The sequence below is a fragment of the Spinacia oleracea genome, chromosome 4 (assembly GCF_020520425.1).
Source record: "Spinacia oleracea cultivar Varoflay chromosome 4, BTI_SOV_V1, whole genome shotgun sequence".
NCBI lineage: Eukaryota > Viridiplantae > Streptophyta > Magnoliopsida > Caryophyllales > Amaranthaceae > Spinacia > Spinacia oleracea.
Genome location: NC_079490.1, coordinates 154,104,582 through 154,130,082, shown reverse-complemented (window position 1 = coordinate 154,130,082; position 25,501 = coordinate 154,104,582). Strand labels below are relative to the sequence as shown.

At 35.0% G+C, this 25,501-nt stretch overlaps 2 protein-coding genes across 2 annotated transcripts; one reads left to right on the top strand and one right to left on the bottom strand.

The window, feature by feature from the left end:
- Nucleotides 1–5,200: 5,200 nt before the first annotated feature.
- LOC110784659 (extensin-1) lies at nucleotides 5,201–6,729 on the top strand. Its single transcript, XM_021989115.2, has 2 exons — nucleotides 5,201–6,194; nucleotides 6,502–6,729. Exon 1 carries the CDS (start codon nucleotides 5,242–5,244, stop codon nucleotides 6,154–6,156), a length of 915 nt encoding a protein of 304 aa, XP_021844807.2. The 5' UTR covers nucleotides 5,201–5,241; the 3' UTR covers nucleotides 6,157–6,194; nucleotides 6,502–6,729.
- Nucleotides 6,730–10,143: 3,414 nt separating this feature from the next.
- Nucleotides 10,144–24,174, bottom strand: LOC110784673 (RNA-binding protein 2). Its single transcript, XM_021989127.2, has 6 exons — nucleotides 23,933–24,174; nucleotides 12,542–12,678; nucleotides 12,162–12,435; nucleotides 11,996–12,057; nucleotides 11,284–11,365; nucleotides 10,144–10,726 (listed from the first exon to the last, which is right to left on the bottom strand). The coding sequence occupies exons 1-6, from the start codon at nucleotides 24,009–24,011 to the stop codon at nucleotides 10,626–10,628; spliced, it is 735 nt and encodes a 244-aa protein (XP_021844819.2). The 5' UTR covers nucleotides 24,012–24,174; the 3' UTR covers nucleotides 10,144–10,625.
- Between the last annotated feature and the right edge of the window lie 1,327 nt (nucleotides 24,175–25,501).

The following is a 25,501-nucleotide window of genomic DNA, read 5'->3' as shown; positions in this document are numbered from 1 at the left end:
TCTGCATGGGCGTTGTATAATTTTGTATTTTTATTAATGAAACTAGTTTTGACCCCTGCGTGGAATGCACGAATTTCTTAATTAAAAATTCGGTTACATCGTTTATGTAATATAAAGTAAGATCCACAAATTTTGAAATAATAAAACGTGAAGCGTTTGGAATATAATGAAATTAAATTTGGAATGTGAAGCAAATAAAATGGATATCTAATTAAGAGGGCCGGAGAAGTGAAAATGATGAATATAAATGATGATTTAACAAAAATAAAAATATATAAGCTAAAAGAGATGACACGTCACACGTGGCATCACTTTATGCAAATATTGTATTTTAAAATATTAGTATAGATAGGTAGTTGACAGGAATCAATTAGTGAACTTCAACTATAATCACAAATCCTGTGGTAAACGTAGGTAAGGAAAATCGGTCATGTTTGAAAAACAACCCCAAACTATTCCATCTAGGAATCATCCCAACCTAATTTCTAGTCAGTTGGGTGAGAACCATAAACCCCCTCAATCCCCCGATAATTTTGGTAGTTCGTATCCCCTGGAGTTCACAACTTTTTTAGACTATCGAACGGAAGGGCCAACCATTGTAGTAGCTCATCTCCTACTCCACATGCTAATCCTACTTGGTTGTTTTGGTAAATTGGTTGATTGAAAGTTAATTATTATGTTGTACAATGGGTTAAGGCTTTTAAAATTCTGTATAGATAGAAAAGTATACATAAGATAACCTAATACGAAGTATATGTTTACAGTTTCTTACTACCTGAGTATTTCAAACAAATTCACTGCTAATTACGAACAAAATGAGTTAATCATAATTCATTTGTGCTCCTCATATTGGAAATAAGGCGGATTTTACGGACAATTCCCTTGGTTTAAGGTATGAATTGTCTCACTTTTCACAATTGTTGGACCCTTATTTTGGTTTGGTCATGAATTGTGACTTTTAATTTAATTGTTAGTTTTTGGGAAGTTTTAAACATAGCATGTTGAAATTTGGTTCATCGAACCAAGCTACCGTATTTCTATGAAAATTCTGCCTGTAATTAGCCAATTTTGGATAGTGGAACCTGTTTGATTACCCAAAGACAATGACTTTTTTTTTTGAAGAGCTTGAGTCTGCAGGATAGCAAGGGAAGCTTTCTAACATGTTAAACATGTAGATATAGAGGAATGATAATGCATGTTGTGAGATTAGTATTTCATATACTTTTCAAGTAATGGTAGGAAGATAGGTTTTCGTAGTTGAATATTATGGGTTTATTTGCTTATGAAGTCTTATGACGATTATTATTGAATATGACTTCATTGACTAAATTCGTAATAGTATGAATCAAATATTTTCTTAGGCTTAAATGTGAAGGGAATTAGATAGAAGTCGTTCTTTGATTGAATTTTCTTATGACCTTTTCAAATGTTTGCCAAAACATGTTTGATCTACAATTAGAAACTTACTAGGGGGTGTATGAAAGATAAATCCCTTCAACAAACTGAAGAAAGTGGTATAAGATATCCCATTATTTTGATTATTGAATATCGACAGCCAACAAAGTGACGTTTATATTTTCGGGAAACCTTTACTCTGTTATTTTGATGTTACGGGTGTTATCATAACAACATGTTGAACAGGAAGAGGTTTTCACCTTTGACCTATAAATTTTTTTTGTTTATGTTCATGAATTTAAGAGAGTTATAACCTTAATGAGTGATTTGTTGTTGTCGATTGAGCTTTTTTTTCTTATCAGTAAAGCATAAGCTTTTTTGGGTTCAGATTGTATCTCAATATGGTGAATTAGATTGAGATGTTGAATTGGTGTTTATCAACCGAAGAAGATGAACAACTAGTTTATCAACCAAAGGGTAAAGGCCAACTAACACAACAACTCTCAGTCTGTGAATACTCTCAACTCTCAAGTCCACGCCAAGAGGTAAACGACTGTCCCATGATCTTATTTATTTTTGCACAATGATAAAACAGACCATACACATATACATTTGTATTTAAGTAGCAATATTGGATTTACTAGAATTTTAATCTTGGAATACTATTAGAATTTGCCGGGTATATGACTTGGGATACTATTAGAATAATCATGATATATGACCACTACATAAATGATGATTATGCATAAAAGAGTTTAGGTCTTTTGGATCCTCATATCCTATTATTGATCTTTTTATTATTTTTAGTCCAGATTGTTGTCAAATTGTACCCGTGATACATTTTTGTTTGAGCCTTGGCCATGGAAATTGTAATGTATTGTTAATATAAATATGGTGAACTAGATTGAGAGGTTAAGTTAATGTTTGTCTTAAATGCCTACTCTTTTTCCAGTAATGGTTCTCATTTCTTGAACTTTTGGAATGTTGAGTCATTTTGCAGAAGTATAGGTACACAATTGAAAACTAATACATTCTTTGCAGATTGAAGGGAAAAGAATAAGAGTTGTCAACAACATAGCAAATGAATAGGTCTGTGAATGTGGAATGTTGGACATCAACAAGACAATGATGGATTTATTTTTATCTAATGTTAGATATTGTAATCACATTAGAGTCTTTTTAACAATAGTTTTCAGATTGTACTAATCTGTTTGATTTTACCTATTATGTTAGGGGTAACTTTTAAAGAATATAATATTAAAACTCTGATTATGTATTGTACAAAGAATTAAGCTTTCATGTAACTATTAGACATATTAAAGAATTATATGTAAACACTACAAATTATAATTTAATATAATGAAAATTTTCAAAAAATACCACTGTCTTTCATAGAATTAAAAATTTCCTATTTTTTTCTCCTGTAGAACATTACAGCTTTTTATCATACAGTTTGTGTCACATTTAACAAATAAAAGGATAAATTTATATTGTTTTGTGATCAAACTAAAAAATAATAGAGAATTCGTGCATTGCACAGGTTAAAAACTAGTTAGCTTATATATGTCAGACAACTGCATGTGACAATTACAACCCACTCACACACGCATAATGATATAATACCCTGGTCCATGATAACTTAGCATAGACCCGGTTTATTTAGTGTAAATATTCCTTGTGAGTAGCTAGAGCACAAAATTTTAAAAGTTTTCTTCTTTTGAAAATTTTATACGAAGTACTCCCTCCGTCCCTTAATACTCGCACCGGTTTGACCGGTGCGGAGTTTAAGACATTTGAATTGACTTATTAATTTAATGGGTGTAAGTTGATAGTGGGGTATTTTTTTAATATAGTTAGTGGAAATGTGTAAGAGGTGGAGAGTGGTGAGTGGGGGTGAATGATTTTTTGTATGGAATAGGGGTGTAGGTGGGGTAGTAAGTAAGTGTGAGAAATAATATAGTATTGGTATAAATTTCCATTTATAGAAGCGGTGCAAATATTAAGGGACGGCCCGAAAAGGAAAGCGGTGCGAGTATTAAGGGACAGAGGGAGTATATGTATATGGAGTATTTCCCTCCGTCCCTTAATACTCGCACCGGTTTGGTCGGTGCGGAGTTTAAGACATTTGAATTGACTTACTAATTTAATGGGTGTTTGTTGATAGTGTGGTATTTTTTTAATATAGTTAGTGGGAAATGTGTAAGGGGTGGGGAGTGGTGAGTGAGGGGTGTTGATTTTTAAATAATTTTTTGTAGGGAATAGGGGCATAGGTGTAGTAGGTAAGTGTGAGAAATAATATAATATTGGTAAAGATTTCCATTTATAGAAGCGGTGCAAGTATTAAGGGACGATCCGAAAAAAACAGCGGTGCAAGTATTAAGAGACGGAGGGAGTAATACTTTTAAGAGTCTCGTTTATTTAAAATGCCTAATAAGTTATTCTAAGATTATTTATTTAAGGGAATTAAGTAAAGTATTTTATGGATTAATTATACGGTATTTATGCATTAAGTCAACAAACATCCAGATTACTGGGGAGTATTACATGAAAATTTCATCAAACAACAAATTTTTTATTACCTTTTGGTGAGCTTCCAGCCTTAAACCAAGCAAGTGCCAATAGTAGTAGCAATACAAAACGAATATCATATACCCAAGTCATACCTCAGTTAATATGTTTCACACGACATCAATATTATAATAATTAGTTTTAAATTTTTTCTTACTGCTCGGGCATGGAAGGTGTAAATGGGAATGAACTTGTGTGTAAATTTGTAAGAAAATCAACTTTCATTTCCATGATAATGATAGTTACTCAAAATTATCTATTTTTCTTCATAAATTTTCATTACCATTCATTGCCAATTAGACAGTGGTTTTTTGGTGGGAATGCAAATTTATGAATAAAAACACCATGTTTGAGATACTCGATAAGTTTCCTTACCATTGATATTGTTAGGAATTAAACACAACTTAGTTAAGTCGACAGAACTAGTAAGGTTTTCCGTTTTCTCTCTTCCTTTAAGGACTTGTTTGGTTTAATATCTTGTTTCCTAGTTTAATTAGAATTGTAATTAGGAAACTATATATATTTTGGTATGTAGCAATCTCTAGGATTATTTAGATTTGGGGAGCAAATATAATTCTAGTATATGTAGGTTTCTAGTTTTGCCTATAAAATGAGGTTTAGGCCTAACTAGAAAATAAGAGGGAAAATACATTGGTGAGAGGAATCATCAATTGAGGGGTTATTGTGTTATTTTACAGGAACTTAATAATACGATAATATTTGAGGGGAGGAAATCTAAATTTCCTCATAAACACGTGTGTCTTTTATTATTGTTTTTGCCATTTTTTCTATATTGTATTTGCAATGTTTGTTCCCAATTGTTTGTGGCACGCGTTTGGTTATAACAGTTATTATGATGTTATTTTACTTATCAAATAACGCTTAGATTTATTCTCATTCTCACCATTTATTACCGGCTACCAAACGGACTGTTAAGATTTTAACTAGTCAGAATCTTCTATCTCGTAATTTATGTCTCATTTGGATGTCACTTCTTTAATTTATTGTTTGATATTTGTATGTTAACTACTTTTTATTTTACATTTAAAATTATACTTCGTGTTACTATGACCAATAAAAAGTGACATATATATTGACGCCATTGTAGATTTGTAGGATAGAAGATTTTAATCCGGTTTAAACATAATTATAAGGTATTATACATGATTAGGAGCTACTTACATAGAAAGTAAAAAAGGTAAAATCTGAGGCTATATAAAGGGGTAGTGTGCAGTAGATAAGAGCACAACCCAAAGCCTTGACATTTTAGTGAAAACCATGAGAAAGTTAGGAGGAATGGCAACTCTTATGGCCACTCTAGTAGTGGTTTTTGTCTCCCTTACCATGCCTTCACTAATCTTAGGCGATTACAAGTACGCCTCTCCACCGCCACCTCCTTACCAATACACCTCCCCTCCACCACCGGCCCACCATGAGAAGCCTAAGGAACACTACCCTCCACTCCATGATAAGCCTAAAAAACCTTTCCCACCTCATCATCATCATGAGAAGCCTAAGGAGCACTATCCTTGGCCAACACCTTCTCCGGTCTACAAGTCACCCCCTCACTACTATTCACCGCCATCTCCGGTGTACAAATCCCCACCTACATACTATCTTCCTCCAACACCGGTATACAAGTCACCACCTACATACTATCCCCCTCCAACACCGGTATACAAGTCACCACCTGCATCACCCGTGTACAAGTCTCCTCCTACATACTATCCTCCTTCAACCCCGGTCTACAAGTCACCTCCACCACCACCAACCCCAACATACAAGCCTCCTCCAAAGTACTACCCACCTCCAACCCCGGTGTACAAGTCTCCTCCAAAGTACTATCCACCACCACAAACTCCTATCTACAAGTCTCCTCCGGTTTACAAGTCTCCCCCGGTTCACAAGTATCCTCCACCAACTCCGGTGTACAAGACCCCTCCACACTATTACTATCCACCTCACCCTACACACAAATATCCACCCCCAACTCCAGTTTATAAGTCTCCTCCACACTACTATTCACCACCAGTCTACAAGCAGCCACCTCATCGCCACCACCCATTTTACAAGTCTCCGCCGAAGCAACACCCTCTCCCATACCCTTACCCTCAGCCTCATCCTAAGCCCGTCTACCATTCTCCTTCCCCTCCCTATGCCTACACTTCTCCCCCACCTCCTTATCACTATTAGCTTGAGTTGATTATTGGTTTTAATTATTGACTAGCTAGGTACGTAATCCTACATTTTGAGTACACTGATCCTTAAATTTACTATTTTAATGCAACATTTAAAATCCACATTTTTTAATTCTTCCTAAGAAAAATTTACGTACTACATGTTATATATCTTTGTAGTAATATCATTCTTGGTAACATATGCATCTTTTGCCTATACGTACAATACACATATTTCACTACTTTAATTACGTACTCTATACCATATTTGTGTATATATTTATTTATATACTTGGTACTATAGGGTCTACGTATAAACTAAATTAGATAATAACAAAGGGTCATTTTAAATTATTTGCAGGTAATTAATTAAGTGGCAGTTAGCTTGTGGAAGTGGAGCAAGTTCTAGTTAAGGAAGAAAAGCATGCTAGCTCCGTAGTCGTATTGTAACAATAAATCATTCATTATGGGAGTGACTTATTTTCTTGTTTTCCTAGCTAGGGACTAGGGTTGTATTCTGTTTCCAGCTTATGCAACTCAGATCAAATGTCAATTAATATATGTTTGCCAAATATTGTTCCTAATAGAATTGTTTTTTAAGCTTTAATTTATTATAATATTTATCATTGATAACATATATACTCCGTACTTAGCTTCCTTTGTTCCGAATTGAGAATATGAAGTATACGGAGTGTAGTACGTACCAGTAATGTTCGGAAATTCAATCAAACGTCGTAAAGACAAATAGAAAAAAAATTGTTAAAAAAGACCCCACATTGGACAAGTTATTCTTCTTCCGTTCCTTAAATACCACACCATAGTTGACTTTTACTCATTTAACACATTACTTTGACTCTTAACATCTCAAATTGAGCATAAGTAAAATTATAAAAAAATTACTCATATTTAGGAAATATTATCAATACGAATCTCGCATGACCCTACATAGCTGCAACTTTCTTATGTATGAATCACAAAAGATGGACAAAGTCGTAGTGTAAATAGTGTAAAAACAAAATGGTGTGATATTTATGGAACGGATGAAGTATAAAAGATGATAATAATTCTCATTTTTATAACTCTTCTCAAAGATTTCTTTTTTTTTTCTTTTTAAATATTCCGATTTTTTAATAAATAAACAATTATTTTTATTTGGATGTTTGAGTCTCAAAAGGGGTTCCAATAATAAAGACTGGTCATTGTAAGAAAGAAACAATTATGAAGGTTTTTGAACCCCAAGTGAAGGTTCACCTATGTTAATATTCCACTCCGGAAAATGTTATATGTACACCTAGTGTACAAGATTCTCTTGTGCACCGCTATTAATTTGTTGACACATCATCAAACCCAGTAAAAAATAAGAATGAAAGACAATAAATATGTCATTTCAACCAATAGAAAAACATGGTGTGCAAAATGTCTCTACTCCCTCCATTCCTAAAATATTGCCCCAAGCACTTTTGTTCATTTTCACATGATTCAGTGTATTTAAAAGTAAATGATAGATACATTTGTCTTTTAATTAGATTAAATAATGGTGTGTGAGGAGAGATATGTAGGGATCACAATCCAAATAAATTATGGAGCAAACAAATAGGGACACTCATTTATAATATATGGGATAATATTTTACTTCGTAAGAATTTTTTTTTTTTCTTTGAAGGTTACTTCGTAAGAACTTAGGGAGTAATACGTCTATAATAAAGTAAATGAATAGTTGTAGTCTTTATTTGAAAGGCTCTTTAAGTCCTCTTGCCCATGTGACCTGACTCTATACCTTTGGCTAGAGAATCTAGTTTCCAAGTTTATAAACAAAAATGAAAGTAGTACACTCAATTATTTGGGTATAGTGCAATTGTAATGACAATTGACAATGAATGAAGAGGGTAAATAAATCTCAAAATAACTATTCACATTGAAGGCAATTGTCATCATCATACACTCTTTAAAGAACTTTTACCATTTATGTTCACCCTTTGAATCACGTACAACCATATAATGAAGGCATGCTTTGGAATTTGATTTATTCCCATCCTCTATTTATTGCCACTTGACTTTTTTCAATTTTTACCACTCGTTTGATGGGTGGTACGGAGTAATGGAGTATTACATAATAATAAAACAAATTTGTCAAAAACTACTTTATAAAATATGATTTTTGCAAAAAACTACCTTATAAAAAAAATGTTTTAATAAACTACCTTATAAAAATGTTATGTTGTAGGATACTACTTTTGGCCGGATTATGAGCATTAATTCAAAATTACGACGTTGACCTTACTAGGTGCATCTTACGCGACATCTAACGGGAAATACTTAATTAAATGACCCGTGACATATATATGGTAAAGTCAATCTCGAAATATCGATCAAGTGTTCGTAATTCGGGAAAAGGTAGTATCTTACAACATAAATTTTTTATAAGGTAGTTAATTGCAACATTTTTTTTATTAGGTAATTTTTTACAAATGATTAATTTTATAAGGTAGTCTTTGACAAATTTGCCTAATAATAATGGTAATGGTTTTACATAATTAGTAAAATATCATGTCATTCCAATATTCGTGGTGATGATGTTATTCCATCCCCAAATACTTCACTACTTATTTTTATTTTTTTTACATGACTTCATATATTTTCATTACCCTTTATTATCAACTTTTGGTAAAGAAGGTCTTATAAGAAAAACTCAGGCTATTACCATGATAATGGAAAAAAATATTCCTACGTATTATTTACCATTCACGTAATTTAACGATCTACCAAACGAATACTGAATTAAAATAAAAAGTAAATATGTAGTAAATATTACATACTTCGTATTTAATACTTAATAATTGTAATAATAATAATAAAATAGATAATAGATAATATCAAGTAATTCGTATATAATAATAATAATAATAATAATAATAATATTACTAAATAATAGTAATTTTAATAATAAATTATAATGAAATTATTAATATATTACTCCTAAATAATAATAAGTTGAAATGAATTAAACTGGAAAATAAGACCTGAAACTAAAATTAAGCCAAAAAGAGGAAGACCTAAGTACGCCCATGAGGAGAGAGATAGTGAGAAAGCAAGTGGAGCAAATTTAAAGAAATACCAAAAAAATAATTACACGGCAATCTTTTAGGGACGGACGAGTAAATAATTGATATTTATATTTGTGCAATTGCACAATGAATGACTCTCAACTAGACATGGTTATTGAGTCGGTGCGGGTCAAAAGTGATTTGGGTAATTAAAGGGTCATTTTAGTGAGTCAATAATGAACGGGACAAAACAAATTGCGAGTCAATAGTAGACCTGATAGTGGGGGAAAATGGGAAAAAAAATGCCGTACACAAATACAAGTGAATACGAAATTATACATATAATCTTTTATATCATAACTACTTAGTTTTACCAATGATGTCTTGACCTAGTAGTTAAAACTGAGGGCCTATGTACAATAGATCTAAGGTTCAGATCCCCCTCCCCCATTTATATTTATATTGCCCCCGTGGCTTATTCATACTAAAAAAAATAACTATTTAGTTTTCAAATTATTGTTATTGTGTTATAAGTTTAATGATATATAAGTTCAAAAATAACTAGGTCTACTCTCAACTAGCAAAAAGAACGTTATTTTACAAAGTCTCCCTACATTTAGTGGTCGTCAGAATTTGTAGTTTCGTACCATTAACGTTACAATCAGGTGGTCGTCAGAATTCGTAGTTTTGTACCATTGACGTGTTACAACCATTAATTCATATCAGATCCTTCCCCTCAACAAATATCAAGATAGACGGATGGAAACAAGGTAGGCATGCACAATTTAGACTCGTGTTCATTGAAAAGTTTCCTAAATCCTAACTAGTAAAGGATACAAATATACGATGTGTCTACGCACAAAGTGTAGATGCAAAATAGGCAGTACTAAGGCTGCTACTTCCATCTGCTAAACGCCGGTTCTACGTTCCATTCTAAATACCAGTATACCACTATCATATGCAAGCAACGCAGATCATGTCATATCATTAAATTTTGTTTATTTTGAAAACCATGTCCGCAGCTAAAGAATTAGCGAATTAGCCATCTCCGACTGAGTAAACTAGCCAGGTAACCATGGAATAATACAGTATCTTCAACTCAGAGACGGCTGAACTAATGTGTTATAGCTATTAATGTAGGGGGTGAAACTAAAACTTGATGGGTAGCATTCAGGTTTTAACAAAAACCTGCCGAGAACTAAATATCACATAGGCAGATGTCAGAAACTACAATAAAAGGCTAAAAAGATCTAAGCCACTTTTAACAGAGATGCCATATCTGAATTGCGAAATCTTCTTTCCTCGTCTCTTGCTGCATGTTCAATGACCTCTATGGCAAGGCATTGACCCATAACACAGTGGGGCAAAATAAAACTCCAAATTGGATCAGCAAATAGTTATAAATAAGCCTGAATAGCACGCTTGCCCCCAATCTCAGTACCTAATGCCTCCCACGAGATCCACCAGATCGGGGACCAGGGTGTCGAGAGAACTGTATGCGTAGATAAGCGGAATCGCGGTCATCTTCATCCATCTTGTAACCTGACAGCATTTACAGAGACTAGCTATTTTTAACAAGTCGCTGAAAAAATAAATGTTATGCTGAAATACTAGCCACAAAATACTCCCTGACCAAAGATAATTGCCACATTATACCCCCTCTTCAAAATTAAGGATATGGCTTAACTTTACCAGACCAGAACACTAATAATATTTCGACCACTCTCCTACCCCCCCCCCCCCCCGATAACTTTAGCTATGCGCACTTTTTAAAAAATCTAATTATAAACCATGAATTCGTTAGGAAAGTTAAAACTATTTAAACGTCTAAAACTAGTACATGTGACGAAATAAGCTTGGCATTTCAATCAATATAGATTGAAGAAAATAGAAAACTACCAAGGATCTTCACCTTACAACCAAGGCTACTTTAAGCACATGTGCTCACAAGATCCAAGCAGGGCAAGCACATGGGAAAAAAATAGCCTTGGTTGTACCATGCTCTTGGTACAACCAGTTGTACATAAAAAAATTGCTGAAAACTTCCAAATAACTTAAAGACATAAGGAAATTTAGTTTAGCAGGTCGGTATATATTACCTTGCAAAGCGCTTAAAGCTGTAGCAGCGCAGGCTGCATCAATAAAATCCACAAAACAGAGGACAAGAGGATCTCCTCCACGCTGCATAGCAATAATAACTCTTAAAATAAAATTTCAGTTACAGAAATAGAAACAAAACCAGGTCTAGCAATAAATAAAAATCACCAGTCCCCAACAGAGGGAAGCGCAAAGAATATTTGTAGAGTGCGTTTTTGTCAACCTAATTTTCAGGGTTGCAGGTGATTTTTGGTGCCAACTTCTAGTAAACTTTCAGGATATCCACTTAACTACTGCCGAGTTTGACTCAGGTAATGCCAGCTTGTCCGCTTCTGGGGTTAATTGCACTATTGTCTAGTTTTCAGCGAGTTGGGTTGGGTTCAGGAAGTCAAGCCTAATTCACAAGTCCAAAACATTATTTAAAATACCTTTCATGGGATTTCATAATTCAAGTCAGTTTTGGTCAGTTTGGATTCAGTTCGGCTTCTCAAGCAGAGTCAGTTGAGCTGTATATTTTCCATTTTAAAGCAAAACCAGAAAACCAATCTGAAACAACAATTCCGTTTACAAAAGGTGGTGAATGCCTTCTCGGTCACAAAAGAGACAATAATCAAGGCCGTACTTCTAGGCATATGTCATATGAAATAGAAGCAATGAAAAAGTTACCAAACAGTGGATGAAGAAACAAGGAGACAGAACCTATTGCGCACTTACATGTTTGGACTCCTTGGTCACTAGCCGTACTTCTTTATACCCCACAAAAGGGCGAAATATATCTAGACTAGTTAAGAAACTTGGCAAAATAAATTCATTGATTTAGTCATAAAACTCATAATTCACTATAACTCACTCTCGCCAACACGTGATGAAAAAAGGATACGAGCTACTTCCCTTTTACTGCTATTCGAAGGAAGCCCCTCGACATATAGAGTGTTTGAAGCATCGGAAGGAAGAGGTACTGTTTCACGTACAGGCCTGGCCATTGTATCAGCTCTCAGCTGACCACCATATCCAACATCTCGTCCATTTGACACTGCTTCCAAGGCCAGAGATCCAGGGCGGCCCAATAAAGACGGTTCTCCCACTGAAATACCCCTTCCCAGTGAACCTCCTGGAAACGTACTAGCTTCTCCAGCATTGTAGGGCGGAACTTCCTTCAGGACCAAAATAAGGGAAATGAAAAAAGAGGGGCGTATTTCACAAACTAGAAGGAAAGGCCAAACAGGAAAGAAAATGTCCCAATAGGATCGAAGACACTACCGTTCTTTGGAGATAGCGATCGTACGCTGACCCTAGTGTTTGTGAGTCCTTTGCAACCCTGGGTCCTCCTCGGTCATCTTCTCGTACTAAATAATCACGCATATCAAGCGCAGGAGTTATCCTTGAAGGAGGCAGATCTGTGGGATAAGGATTAAAACTTTAATTCAACAGGATTAAGAAGACTTGCTCAAGAACCCAAAGCATGGGTAGCAGATATGAATTTCAGCGCCGTGTACGCGTCCATCATTTGGTAATTTAAGAAATAACCGCACACGTCTCTTCAAAAGAAGATTAGGAAAGATTTGAGTGAAAGTGGTAATACTCGCCAACTTTGACAAATAATTTGTCTTATGTGTTAAATTATACTCCCTCCGTATTTTAAAAAGAGATACACTTTGACCGGCACATAGTTTTAGGAGAGTGAGTTGAATTTATTAAAGTAAGATGAAAGTGAGGTAGTGGGTGAATTATTTATTATAGTAAAAAGATGATGTGAGTAAGTGTGGGGACCACAAGAAAGAGAGAAATATTAATATAATGGAAGTGAGGTCCAAAACATGTCAAAAAAGAAAAGTGTATCTCTTTTTAAAATACAGGCGTTTAAGGAAAGTGTATCTCTTTTTAAAATACAGAGGGAGTACATCGTAAATTCGTAATAACATCACTAAATTTGAAATACTAAAGACTAGATTGGCCCAAGGGCTGGAATTTTACTTGGCTATTTGTGTTTCTGTTTTAGAGCCTAAATAAGAAGCTAGATGTTAATATGCAAAATGACTCAACTTTTTGTTAGTTAAAAAACTTGCAGCCATTCCCCAAAAACTACAAAAACCAGACAAAGCCATTGCCAAAGTTGACAAGCATTGAGAATAGACGTAATAAAAGGAAGTTGATATGCATAGTATGTAAGACTTATTTATTGACGTAAGGAACTAATCTTAATCTACTATAACCATCAATATATAAGAGGAAAATTTCAAGAACATAGAGAGTGCCACATAAGCAAGTCCTGTCATATACAAAAAGAAATGAATAAGACAAAAATAGAGTTTGATGTTCAAAATAAAGACTTCAAAATAAGAGCATATTGGAGTTTGATTTTCTATAAACCATTACAATTAAGTTATGAAAATTGAATACAACTTTATAGCCACAAGTCACTCAAATGTTTACACCAAATAATATTACAAATTCAGCATTCCTCTCAAGAAAAAATTAGCTATATTAACTCCAAGTTTTATGAAACTTTAATTCTCACTAGACTTGTGAGTTTCAAGATGTTACAACCCAAGTTGCCATCATCTCCATGGACACCACTGGCCAACCATAAAAAGGCAAATAATGATTTATTCTAAAACACTATGAAAACTTTTTGATGAAATTTTCTGAACTATGCCTCAATTGAAAAAAAAAATATATCCCACCTATACATATATTAACACAAGTAATACCAAATGATAGTATATCGAATCAAAAATCTATAACAAATAGTCATTATTGAACTTACTCATAAAATTTATCAAAATACTACTCCCTCTGTCCCGGAATACTCGATCCGGTTTGACCGGCACAGAGTTTAAGGGACTTGAATTGACTTATTTAATTTAATAGGTAGTAGTTGATAGTGGGTATTATTTTAATGTAGTTAGTGGGATGTGAGTTAAGAGGTGGGGTTGGGGGAGAATAGGGGTTGAATTTTTAATTATTTTTTGTATGGAGTAGGGGGTAGGTGGGTTAATAGGGGTGGAGTGAGAAATAATATAATATTGTTAGAATATTTCCATTTTTAGAAACAGGTCAAGTATTAAGGGACGGCCCGATAAGGAAAACAGGTCAAGTATTCCGGGACGGAGGGAGTACGTGCTAAAATAAAATTCGGGCATCAGCAGAAGTAGAAAAATTGATGTTGCACTGTAGAAGTCATGATAACGGTCACTGTAGTGCAAAAGCGGTATTTTGTGTATGCTGTATCACACTTCACCATTGAAGTACAGAAGGATAAATGGGAAAAGTTCCACCAAATCAATGAAATTCAGTGTTTTTTAACACATTTAGACTATTAAAAAATATAATGTTTAATACAGGTGTCTTGTTATTCGGAGAAAAAATAAGACGTTATTGATATTTATTTACTAAAATCACTAATTCTTAAATGGAATGGTTCACACTAAATTTATTGTGGACCATGCCTCAAGAAAGTTAACAACTAAAGTCTAATTTATTTTGACGTGTTTATTAGAATTGTTATGAAAAAAATATATATCAAATTGGTATAGTTAGTACATGTTGTGCTTGAATAATGTGATTTTAAGCCACGATTCTCTTTTAAAAACATAGGGTTACTTTGATTCAAAAAATGGTTACTATATCTAAGAAAATTGGTGTTTAATTTATTATAGTCCCTATGTGAACAATAAATGTCACTATGTAGGGTGTTAGATTAAACTGTTAGCTTTGGGTCCACAGATCCATGCAAGAATAATTCTACTAAAATAGGATAGTGTTAGCATATTCAATAGTATCGATAAGTTCGACTCGAACATATTGAACAAGTGATACTACTATGTATTAAATTCACAAAGTTCGGCACCTTTGATGATATTACGACAACTTAAGTGATACACCGTAACAAACCGGTAGTAATCTACAATTGAGGTCAGAGATAGACCTGTCAAAAACCGACCCGGCCCAAAAACCGACCCGAACCAGACCCGAAAAAGCGGGTCTTGAACAAGTTTTTTTTGACCCGTATCACATTTTTATCCGAACCTGAACAACCCGAAATTTTCGGGTCAAAATCGGGTCGGATTGAGTCTAACCCGTCAGGCGTCAGGTTTAGTGGTTAAATGAAAAAACAACCTAAAATCCTAATAAACCCTAAAATTAAAGTATCAGAGTAGCCGCTCTTTCTCTCTCTCTCTTTCCTCTCAAGCTCTCATCCTCTCTAGTTACTGGCCGCCTATCTCAAGCTCTCATCCTCTGTCGTTTACCGGCCAAGGCGGCTATGGGTCGAAGGCCGAACTCTCGTCCTCCCTTCCATAAGCGAGGAGGTTCTCCATCCCTTTCCTCGTGGTCAATCAATTTTTCCGTCCTTTTCATCTCCCACCTTCTCGAGAAGGTAATCCCTTTATCAATTATTAAATTTTATACTTTAAATTGTATCGTATATGACTGTAAGAGTGTTATTGTTGATTTTTAATTCAAATTTATGCCAGGCTTTTTTCCCCCTTTGAATCTTTATCTTCGTTGGAGTTCATGTCAATCTAATTTGGACTACTAAAATTGTATGTGGATGTGATATTTGTGTGCGGTTAATAACTTAGGCGGTATTGTTAATATTTTAGGTGCGGTTAATAGCTTCGACATTGGTTTTTCCTATGAGCAATTGTTTGGCGGTGTTGTACTGTTGTGGTTATGGGAAATGTGATAAGCATGTCTTACTCCAATGTGAAAGTTGTAGGTTTTTCTATGTAGGCTGACTTTGGAGTTTGATTGTATAAATGTGATAATTGTATATGGAGTGTGTTTTTAATAAAAACAGCTTCATATGATTTTTTTTATGGAATAGGCTGCCTATTCTTGGAGACTAACGACTAACATTCCTGTATATGTGCAAACCTCTTCTTAATGAGTCTAGAAAACAAGCCAAGTGTACATTTTGCCTCATGTTTCTAAATTCTAACTCGGATCATTTAAATTTTTGTAGGAGTTGAGCCTAATGTGGGTGGTGCAAGCATTGGTGATACAAGTGGCAGTGGTGAGAGTGGACAAGATACATTGTTAAAATGCTTTCAATTGGATCTCTCACTGTTAAAATGCTTTACACCTGATATTACTACTATTGTTAAAATGTCAAATTGGTGTAACTTTAAATTCGCCTGATAATCTGATATCATTACTATTTAATGAGTAAACGATATTGCCAATTGGATCTCTTAATGTTAAAACACTTTCAATTTCATGCACATCTAAATTCATCACACGAGTAACTAATAGTAACCTATGTTACTCCGACGCTCCGGTGGGAGATGGGTGTCGGTGTCGACACGACCCGACCTGCGACACGGCACTCGACACGTGTCCGGGGAGGTGTCGACACCGGTGTCGGAAAAGGGTCCGAATTGCAGTGTCGAAATCGGCGATCCGGTGGAGTATTAAACCCTAGATCTTGAAATTGAAGGGTTATATATTCAATTATTTGTTGGAATGATGGGGCTTTTGTTCACGAGGTTGAGGCGAGTACAAAGGTGAAACTTTTGTCGTCTCCAGCGACCATCTTGCCGGTCAATTTGCCGATGACCGTAGAACAGAGGAAAGAAAACCGGTGCTGCTGGTGATTTTCCGATCTTCTATTCTTTTCCTCTTTCAATAAAATAAAAATAAATAATTAATTGTGAATGATAGGGAATCTGGAAAAGGTAGGTATCCTTGTGGTAGGTACCCACATCTGCCACATCAATATGGGCACATGGCTACTTTTCTCAAAAAAAAAATTATTTTTCTTCTCTTTTTTTACCATTTTTTAGTAACCCAAGTGCGTGACTGTTTGGTTTCTTTCCTTTCATTTTTTTTCCTGTTTTTCATTTAAACATTCATTTTTTTTTCAATTTAACAAATTTTTATTCCAATTTTTTCAATTTTAACAAACTATTTTTGTATTTTTAGATAAAGTGTCGTTTTTTTATCCGACAATTTGTACCGAAGCCATGTCTAAAAAATAAGTCAAGACACTCCTTTGACCGTGTCGGAGTGTGTCCCACTCCGACACGACACTAACACCCGTGTCTGAGTAACATAGGTAATAACAATCATCCAACCCGTTGGGTCAACCTGAACCCGTAAAAAAGGCATAAAATAGTAAAAAAAAATGCACATAAAAGCTCTCAACCCGTTGGTTCAACCCGAAAAATCTGGGTCTTGAACAAGCATTTGTCAACCCGAACCCGAAAGTGACCGACCCGATAGAACCAGAACCCGAAGTTGACCGACACTAACCCGACCCGTTTGACAGGTCTAGTCAGAGATCAAGATGTGATTTTGAAACTCCTATAAATACTAATGAATGGTTTTATAACTTATAAGGAGTTCCTATAAATACTATAAAAGTTAAAAAGATAAAACATATACCAATGAAAGGTTAAGTGAAGTAAGAACCCACTAAAGATTACAACTATTGCTCACTTATTTCCCTTATATTGCCACAATGATAAAACCACAATTTTCTTTCTCTGCAACCAAATTATTTGATCAACAGCACGAAGCTACATTATAATAGAAACTTATACAAAACCGCACTAAAGTCATCAAAACAACTTTCTCTTAATGGCAAGTTACCAAATCTAGCACACGGGAACTTTTACATAAAAAAATGACCTCGATTTGATTCCACTAGACCACCCTGGCACCCCACTAGGCCACTACAAGCTACCTCCCTCCCTTTTCCTACCCATTGTGAGGATGATCACTAATAAACCCCTATAACTACCAATCCCATATTCCCCTACCTATAAAGCTGGTGCCTCTACCTTCAAACCCTCCTTCTCTTCATTCCCTCATTCTCCCTTCCTTGTTCCCCTCCTTGGCTACCAACCTGAATTTTGAACCAGAAGCATTATTAACCAATAGAAAAAGACTTGTTGCTACCTAAATGGTCCTTTACTGGCATCAGCTTTTTAACATTTACACAGAAAAGAAACTAGGCGTGCTTCTTATAGTTATGATCAGCTACTTCCTGAATACTTCCTGGATACTGGTAACATGCGTTTATTCCTAGAGCACTATAAAGTGTCTGTGAAAATCTCCATACAGGAAGCCTATGAAATTCTCATAAGCAGTTCCGGTTAATACCCTAAGTTAAAAAGATAAACTGTACACTAATGAGGGGTTAAGTGAAGTAAGAATCCATTAAAGATGACTATTATGCTTCAATTATTTCCCTTGTTATTGCCACCAATAACAAAACCACAATTATCTTTCTCTGCAACCAAATAAATAAATCTTAGATCAACCGCAGGAAACTACATCATATAGAAACTTGTACAGAATTCAAAGCCGCTAAAGTCAGGAGGAGTCATGTGCTCCACGCTTTAAACAATAGAATCAAATGATTTCTAATTGGAAATATATTCACCCGCCCGTTCCACCCATTCGGTTCTCATTTTTCAGTGATCCGTCCTTGGTTTTAAAAAGCGTGTGCTTAAAACGAGGAGCGAAGAGGAGCGCAACTGCAAGCGCTTTTGTTGAAAGAAGCGGAGCGACATACAAGAAGCAAGCACTTCTTTTCGCTTCTCTGGAAGCGAAGAGCGCATGAAGTGTTCGCTTCAAAGGTCCTGGGCGCTATTTTTAAAAACTGTTTTTAAAAATTAAAAAAAACAACACTTGAGTATCACGTGATTTTTTTTAAAAGTTGGTTTTTACCTTGTACCTGGTCAGAATAATGCTTTTAAGAGAGAAAAATCTGCCCCATTATTTTGGGGATTTTTGAGAAAACCTAGCCATCACTGCTCTGGTCTTTGTTCTCCAGCGGTCTTCTCCGGCCATCACTGCCGGTTTTCTTGCCAGAATCTTCAGATATGTCTTCTTTTTCAATTTGTCTTTTTTTTTCTCCATTTTCATGTTTTCTTTTTCTATTTCTTCCTCTTCTTTTTCCTATCTTTTTTTTCTATTTCTTTTCTTTTTCTCTCATCTTCACGATTTGTCTAACTTATACTGACTGTATTTTCAGTTTTTTAATTTTATCTTCTCTCTCTGTTTAATTGTGTGGTTTTAGATTTTAGGATAAGTTTTGCCGTTTTACTCTGCCTTTTGTTATTTACTTTTTATTTAGTTTTTTAATTCATTTTTTCACTCTTTTTTCACTCTGGTTCTTTGTTCTGTTTTTTTTTTAATTCTATTTTTTTAAATCTGTTTTTTAATTCTTTTTTTTTTTTATTCATTTTTTATGCTTTTTTTTCTCTGCTTTTTTATAATCAGTAGGCAGTAGCTTTTTCTTTTGCTCTGCTTTTTTTTTCTATTGGTTTTCTGACTTCTGCCTTTGAATACTAGGATGGCTACCTATGAGGAGGGTCAAGCACACCTTCCTTAGATACCGTGGATCCGGCAAGAAAGTATGGTAAACCGGAACCTACTCATAAGACCAAGAAAATATGTTCTAGAAATGATGTAAAAAGATTTTTGGCACTTAAGGAGCACTTTGCCTACGTAAAGTGTGCGCTTTGCCTACGAAAAGTGTGCGCTTTTCCTTTGTGCCTAGGCTTCAGGGCCCTTGTGCGCTTCGCTCTATTTAAAACAAAGGATCCGTCTATGTCCCCTCAGCATTGTACATTTAAAGACAGCAAAGGAGATATATTCCCTCACAAAAAGTAAAACTCTAACAAAGCTTTTCATACCCTCTCTACAAATCCCCTCCAATCAAAACACACTCTAAAAATTGAGTTATCAACAAGCTATTGTGCACACTACCAGTAATAACTACAAGTTAGAGTCATTGGGGCCATTGTGACCTCAAATCTGGAACTACCTACAAATTCCAACCACCAAGGGTTCAAATTCAAGCCATTTCCTCATGCTAGCGAAAAACAATAGATACGTTTCGTCCAATGTATAAAAAACGCTCTAACGCGCACCAAGGCGATAGGGGGCTTGTTGCACCTAGGTCGATTGCCTAACGCCTCACCGCCTAGGAGCGCCTTTCCATACACTGGTTGGGTCGTGAACAACACTAAAGGTGGTTCATTTGGAAGTTATGAGAAAGAACAAATTAAGTAGGCTGGAAATTGGCTCACCAGAAGCTCGCGAAGATTCAAGGCATACAACATAACAACTTCGTGAGAGAGAGGGAGAGCGAGAAAAAGGGCAAGTAGCGGTTTTATTGATGGAAAGAGAAGTTTCAAAACTTCCAATGTTTTCCTTCCTTTATGTTTTCAACCAAACATCATGTAAGGATTTAATATTAGTTTCCCCACACCATCCAAACAAAATTATCATATTCCCTTAAATACTTCCCCTTGTTTCCCTATCTTGATTATTTTCCTTTTCTTAAAATTAACTAAACTAACCATAAAATTGATGATTCAAAGATCTTTATAACAACAGTTCTGCCTGCAGCAAAACATATTTTTGGAAACTAAACAAAAAGAGTATTGTGACAGAACAATCAAGAAGAACCGGAAGTAAAAAAGAGCCAGAACGATGAAGGGTCGGTAACAAATGTTACCCGGTGGTGGCTAGCCAAGAATTGGAAACTAACAAACAGAAACATATGTCCATATGTCAATCCCAAACAAACCAACCTAGTCCTCAAAGTGGCTCTCATCCCTGACTTTCCTCCCTCCCTCCCTCCCTCCCTCTCAGACTTTAGACCCCCTTCACTGTACGTCTATACTACAAACCATCAATCTCTACTCTATGGAAGAGTTGAAGATCATTGTTACTGGTTCAATAGAACTTAAACTCCTTTATGCATAGCTTGCATTCAAGCTTTCTGTTTTTCCCAAAAAATTAATTCTACAGATGATGAACTTAATACGAAGTAAATCCGAAAAGAAAAACATTTTGAAATGAACAAAATAAGGCACCGCCAAGGATACTTATTATATGCCGAACACACACAGTAATCACCCAACTAAACTCCGTACTAAATTCATTACCCTTCAAATAAAACACCTACATTGAAACAACCGAAAATGCAACACCGAGGCACCGAGCCCAGCAAAACAACTATAAAACAGGAACACACATACAAAAACATATGCCAGTTCCATTCATAAGTCTTAAGGGTACAATGTTTAATCTTTAACAGTTGGACAACAGACCATGATGCTTGGACTCTTTCTTAACTCAACGCTCTCCAGAAAAAGAATATGTATATTTCACTATAACTTGCATAGACTAGTGCTGAAAACAGGATTCCATTTGAAGAACTTGACATCAAACTTTATTAAACCTTGCCAGTACTCATTAGAGTCATCACTCCAAAGGCCCTTCGGTGTAAAAAAGAAAAAAACCACAGCAATACACAATGAAAAGTAGAAAACACTCAAACCAGTCTGAACCCAAAACACAAGTATAAAACAGCAACCTCAATATCACTCTTTCAGTAAAGGATACTCCATATTACCTAAAGTACAGAACCAATCACATAGCTGTCAAAAACCCTTCTGATAACTCCAAAATATTTATCATCAAAGATAACATAAATTACCGTTTCAAGACAGAAAAATATTTACACACACCAACAAGTTAGTCCTACAATATAAACCATTTGGGAGGGGCCCTTACACTCTCTTTGCCTATTAAAAGCCAACAACAAGCATATGCTGGATGCCTAGATTTTCTAGGTACCATCTTAGTTTTAAAAAGCGCGCTTAAGCGTGCTTAAAGCGAGGAGAGGTAAGAAGCGCAGCTGCAGGCGCTTTTGTTGAAGGAAGAGGAGCGACCTACAAGAAGCCTCGCTTTTGTGCGCTTCTGCGGAAGCAAAGAGCGCATGAAGCGTTCGCTTCAAAGGCCCTGGGCACAATTTTGAAAAAAACTGGTTTTAAAAATTAAAAAAACAATACGTGATAGTCAAGTGATTTTATTTAAAGTGGGATTTTACTTTTTGACACGTGAGTACCTGGTCAGAATAGGAGAGAGAAAAAAATCTGGCCCGTTATTTTTGGGATTTTGGAGAAAACCCTAGCCATTTTCTTGCCGTTTGTCTTCTCCGGGATCACTGCAGGTCTTCTCCAGCGGTATTCTCCAGCCATCACTGCCGGTTTTCTTGCCGGGATCTTCCTTCTTTTTCGATTTTTTTTTACCTTCTTTTTCATGTTTTCTTTTTCTATGTCTTCCTCTTCTTTTTCCATCTTTTTTTCCTATTTGTTTTCTTTTTCTCTCACCTTCTCGATTTGTCCAACTACTAACTGTGTTTCAAGTTTTTTTTCAATTCTTTTATTCTTTTTTCAGAAATCTTTTTTTTTAATAAAGTCCCGCATTTTTTAATAAAAGGTTCTTTAGTACGCATTTTTTGTAATAAAAGGTGCTGCTTTATTTTTAAAATAAACTCCCTTATTTTTTTGTATTTTGTGATATTCTAGTTGGCCTACCCAATCCTTCATGTACTTAATCATCAAAATAAAACAATGCTGACCAAAGAAATGACTTCGATTTCCAAAATCCCACATCAAAGCGAAAAGCTACTTTTTCAAGAAATGCTCCCATTAGTTTATCAAACACCCTTTGTGCTTATCCCCCAATTAGCCCTTCATTTATCCAACTGAAAGTCAATAGGACAACAACTAGTTACAATCTCAGCTCTCTGAAAAAGGTTATTCATCACCATTTTTCACTTACTAGGATGCACTTACTGATCAGAACTACCATGTTTGTTCTTTAACAAGGTAAAACGCAATGATGTGATCCAATCTAGTGATAACAACAGAAAACTTGTTCCAGAATCCAGATTGCCTCTTTTAAAAATGATCTTGCCCAGGAATTCCAATATGAGACTTTCCCATCAATACCATACCTGACTAATACTCTAAAAGAATTACATCAAAATCACTATGTAATTATGTATCATAAAGCCATTCCTTCATGCTGACTTGTCAACAAACTTTCAACCACAAAAAAATCCTCAGAGACAAGAGCATTGCCCATTGATGTACTTGTCTGTTCTCTTCTCTTCTCTTTTTGGCACTCCTGGCTACCCCCACCCCACCCCACCCCCACCGCACCCTAGACAGAAATAGCTCAAGAAATTCACAATTCACAGCAAATTCTCATCATCTGACATTCTGACCTCACATGGAAAAGGCCACTACTATTCAGAAAATTTATTTTGAATAGGATTAATAACATTTCATGTCCAAAACATTAAGAATGTCAAACTCGATGAGTCGTGAGTCGGCTGAGTCCTTTGACCAACTGTATAACTCATGGCAATGAAAACCAAGTACAAATTTCACACGAAGCCTACAAATTCCATTCCGCAAAGGGAAAAAAGTTCTTGTTGTGCCATATGATTCTTTTTTCTAGAACAAGCTTGTAATTGAACATCAAAAACAGGTTTTAAATCTACCACGGCAACAAATCAGAAGATAACGTTTGCAGTGTGCTTAAAACATTTTACACAATGAACAAAGAGTAGCGCAAAAGCTAGATTGCTGAACAGAGATAGTGTTCCTTTCACAACCCCAATTGTCCTACCTACCGTGAAAACAGGCTTAAGCAACCAGTGTGTTTTCGCATACACAACCAGTAATCAACCATGTCAAATAAATTAACAAAAAAATAATTACAAGAAACAAGATAAACCCTAGATTAAAAAAATTCAACAAGACAATCAAAATTAATCACCAAATTCCAGTTTCGCAAAAAAATTGAAGGAGAGAGAAAGGCAGAGGGGGTTACCATATTCGTTGCGAGGGCGCTTAAGCATGCCAGGAGAAGAATACAAAGGTCCTTGTCGACCCCAAACGCCATCCGCCATTGTTACTATTTTCGAAAAAAGGTTGTCGATTAGCAGAGTTTCAACACTTTGATTTAATGATGTGAAAGACTCGAGGGGAAAACAAGAATGTGAAGAAGAAACCCTAATTCTGAATTGAATATGAAGGGGGTTGAAAACTTGAAATTGATTGAAGAAATGGTTTAGTGACTAGTGAGCAGAACACACCATACGAGGGCTACGCCAAATTAGATCAGATCAGACCTGATCGAGAAAATTCAGATCAGAAAAAACACATTAAAACTTTTGTGTTACCTTTTTTGAGGGAAAAAATAAGCAGATATATTTTTGCAAATCAAGCTCCGCCAAAAGTGAATATACCAAGATTGGGTAGTAGTGATGATCCGAAAATGTGGTAAGTTCTTTAGTCGTTGCATTGTGCACAAGGTAGATCGCGATCAAGTCCAGAAAGAGGATAATATGGCCAAGAATGATGTTCAAAAGAGCTTTACACGGGTTTCGTTTGCCAGAGAGCCGGATTAGATTTTGGTTTTTTTTATTTAGTTCAGCGCGTCTCCTGTGAGACCAGTCACACCATCGACTTGATGGTGTGACGAGCGCGAAACCAATACCGTATCTCTCCTAAAACTATAAAAAAAAAAAAAAAAAAAAAGTAACAGATCTAAACCATAGAAGTAACATACCTAAACTAAAAAAGTACCTCCTCTAAAATTATTTTTAAAAAAAAAAAGTAACATGTCTAAACTATAGAAGTAACATACCTAAACTAAAAATGTACCTCCCCTAAAACTATTCCGTATAAAAAAAAGTAACATGTCTAAACTGTAGAAGTAACATACCTAAACTAAAAAAGTACCTCATCTAAAATTATCAAAAAAAAAAAAAAAAAAGTAACATGTCTAAACTATAGAAATAACATACCTAAACTAAAAAAAATACCTCCTCTAAAATTATTAAAAAAAAAGTAACATGTCTAAACTATAGAAGTAACATACCTAAACTAAAAAGGTATCTCCCCTAAAACTACTCCGTATAAAAAAAGTAACATGTATAAACTATAGAAGTAACATACCTAAACTAAAAAAAGTACCTCCTCTAAAATTATAAAAAAAAGTAACATGTCTAAACTATAGAAGTAACCTACCTAAATTCGCAAGTGTGAATTGGTCTCACCATCAGTTGATGGTGAGGACAGTCTCATATAAGAATTTGGGTATTTAGTTTTGTTTCTTCATGTGCCTTTTATAATTGTCAAAAAAAAAAAAAAAAAAACAAATATATTATTTAAATCCAAAAAAAAATGTAAATATGCTTTGGGGAAAGAGTTCATACAAATCACTTCATAACTACCTCGAATATCCCACCTTACCATTAGATGTCCCATTTTCACATGAGAAATAACAAAAGCGTTAAAATACATTGTTAATTCGCCTATATCATCGTAGATAAAAAATAACAGAGAGAAGCCACATTCATTATTGTATAACGCTCGAAAAACATTTATAACATCA

Coding starts and splice junctions, on each gene's coding strand:
- LOC110784659 (XM_021989115.2), top strand. CDS start 5,242: ATGAGAAAGTTAGGAGGAATGGCAACTCTTATGGCCACTCTAGTAGTG.
- LOC110784673 (XM_021989127.2), bottom strand. CDS start 24,011: ATGGCGGATGGCGTTTGGGGTCGACAAGGACCTTTGTATTCTTCTCCT. Junction 11,366..11,995: donor TGACCAAGGAGTCCAAACAT/GTAAGTGCGCAA, acceptor ATTGCTATGCAG/CGTGGAGGAGATCCTCTTGT. Junction 10,727..11,283: donor AGCTTTAAGCGCTTTGCAAG/GTAATATATACC, acceptor AAATGCTGTCAG/GTTACAAGATGGATGAAGAT.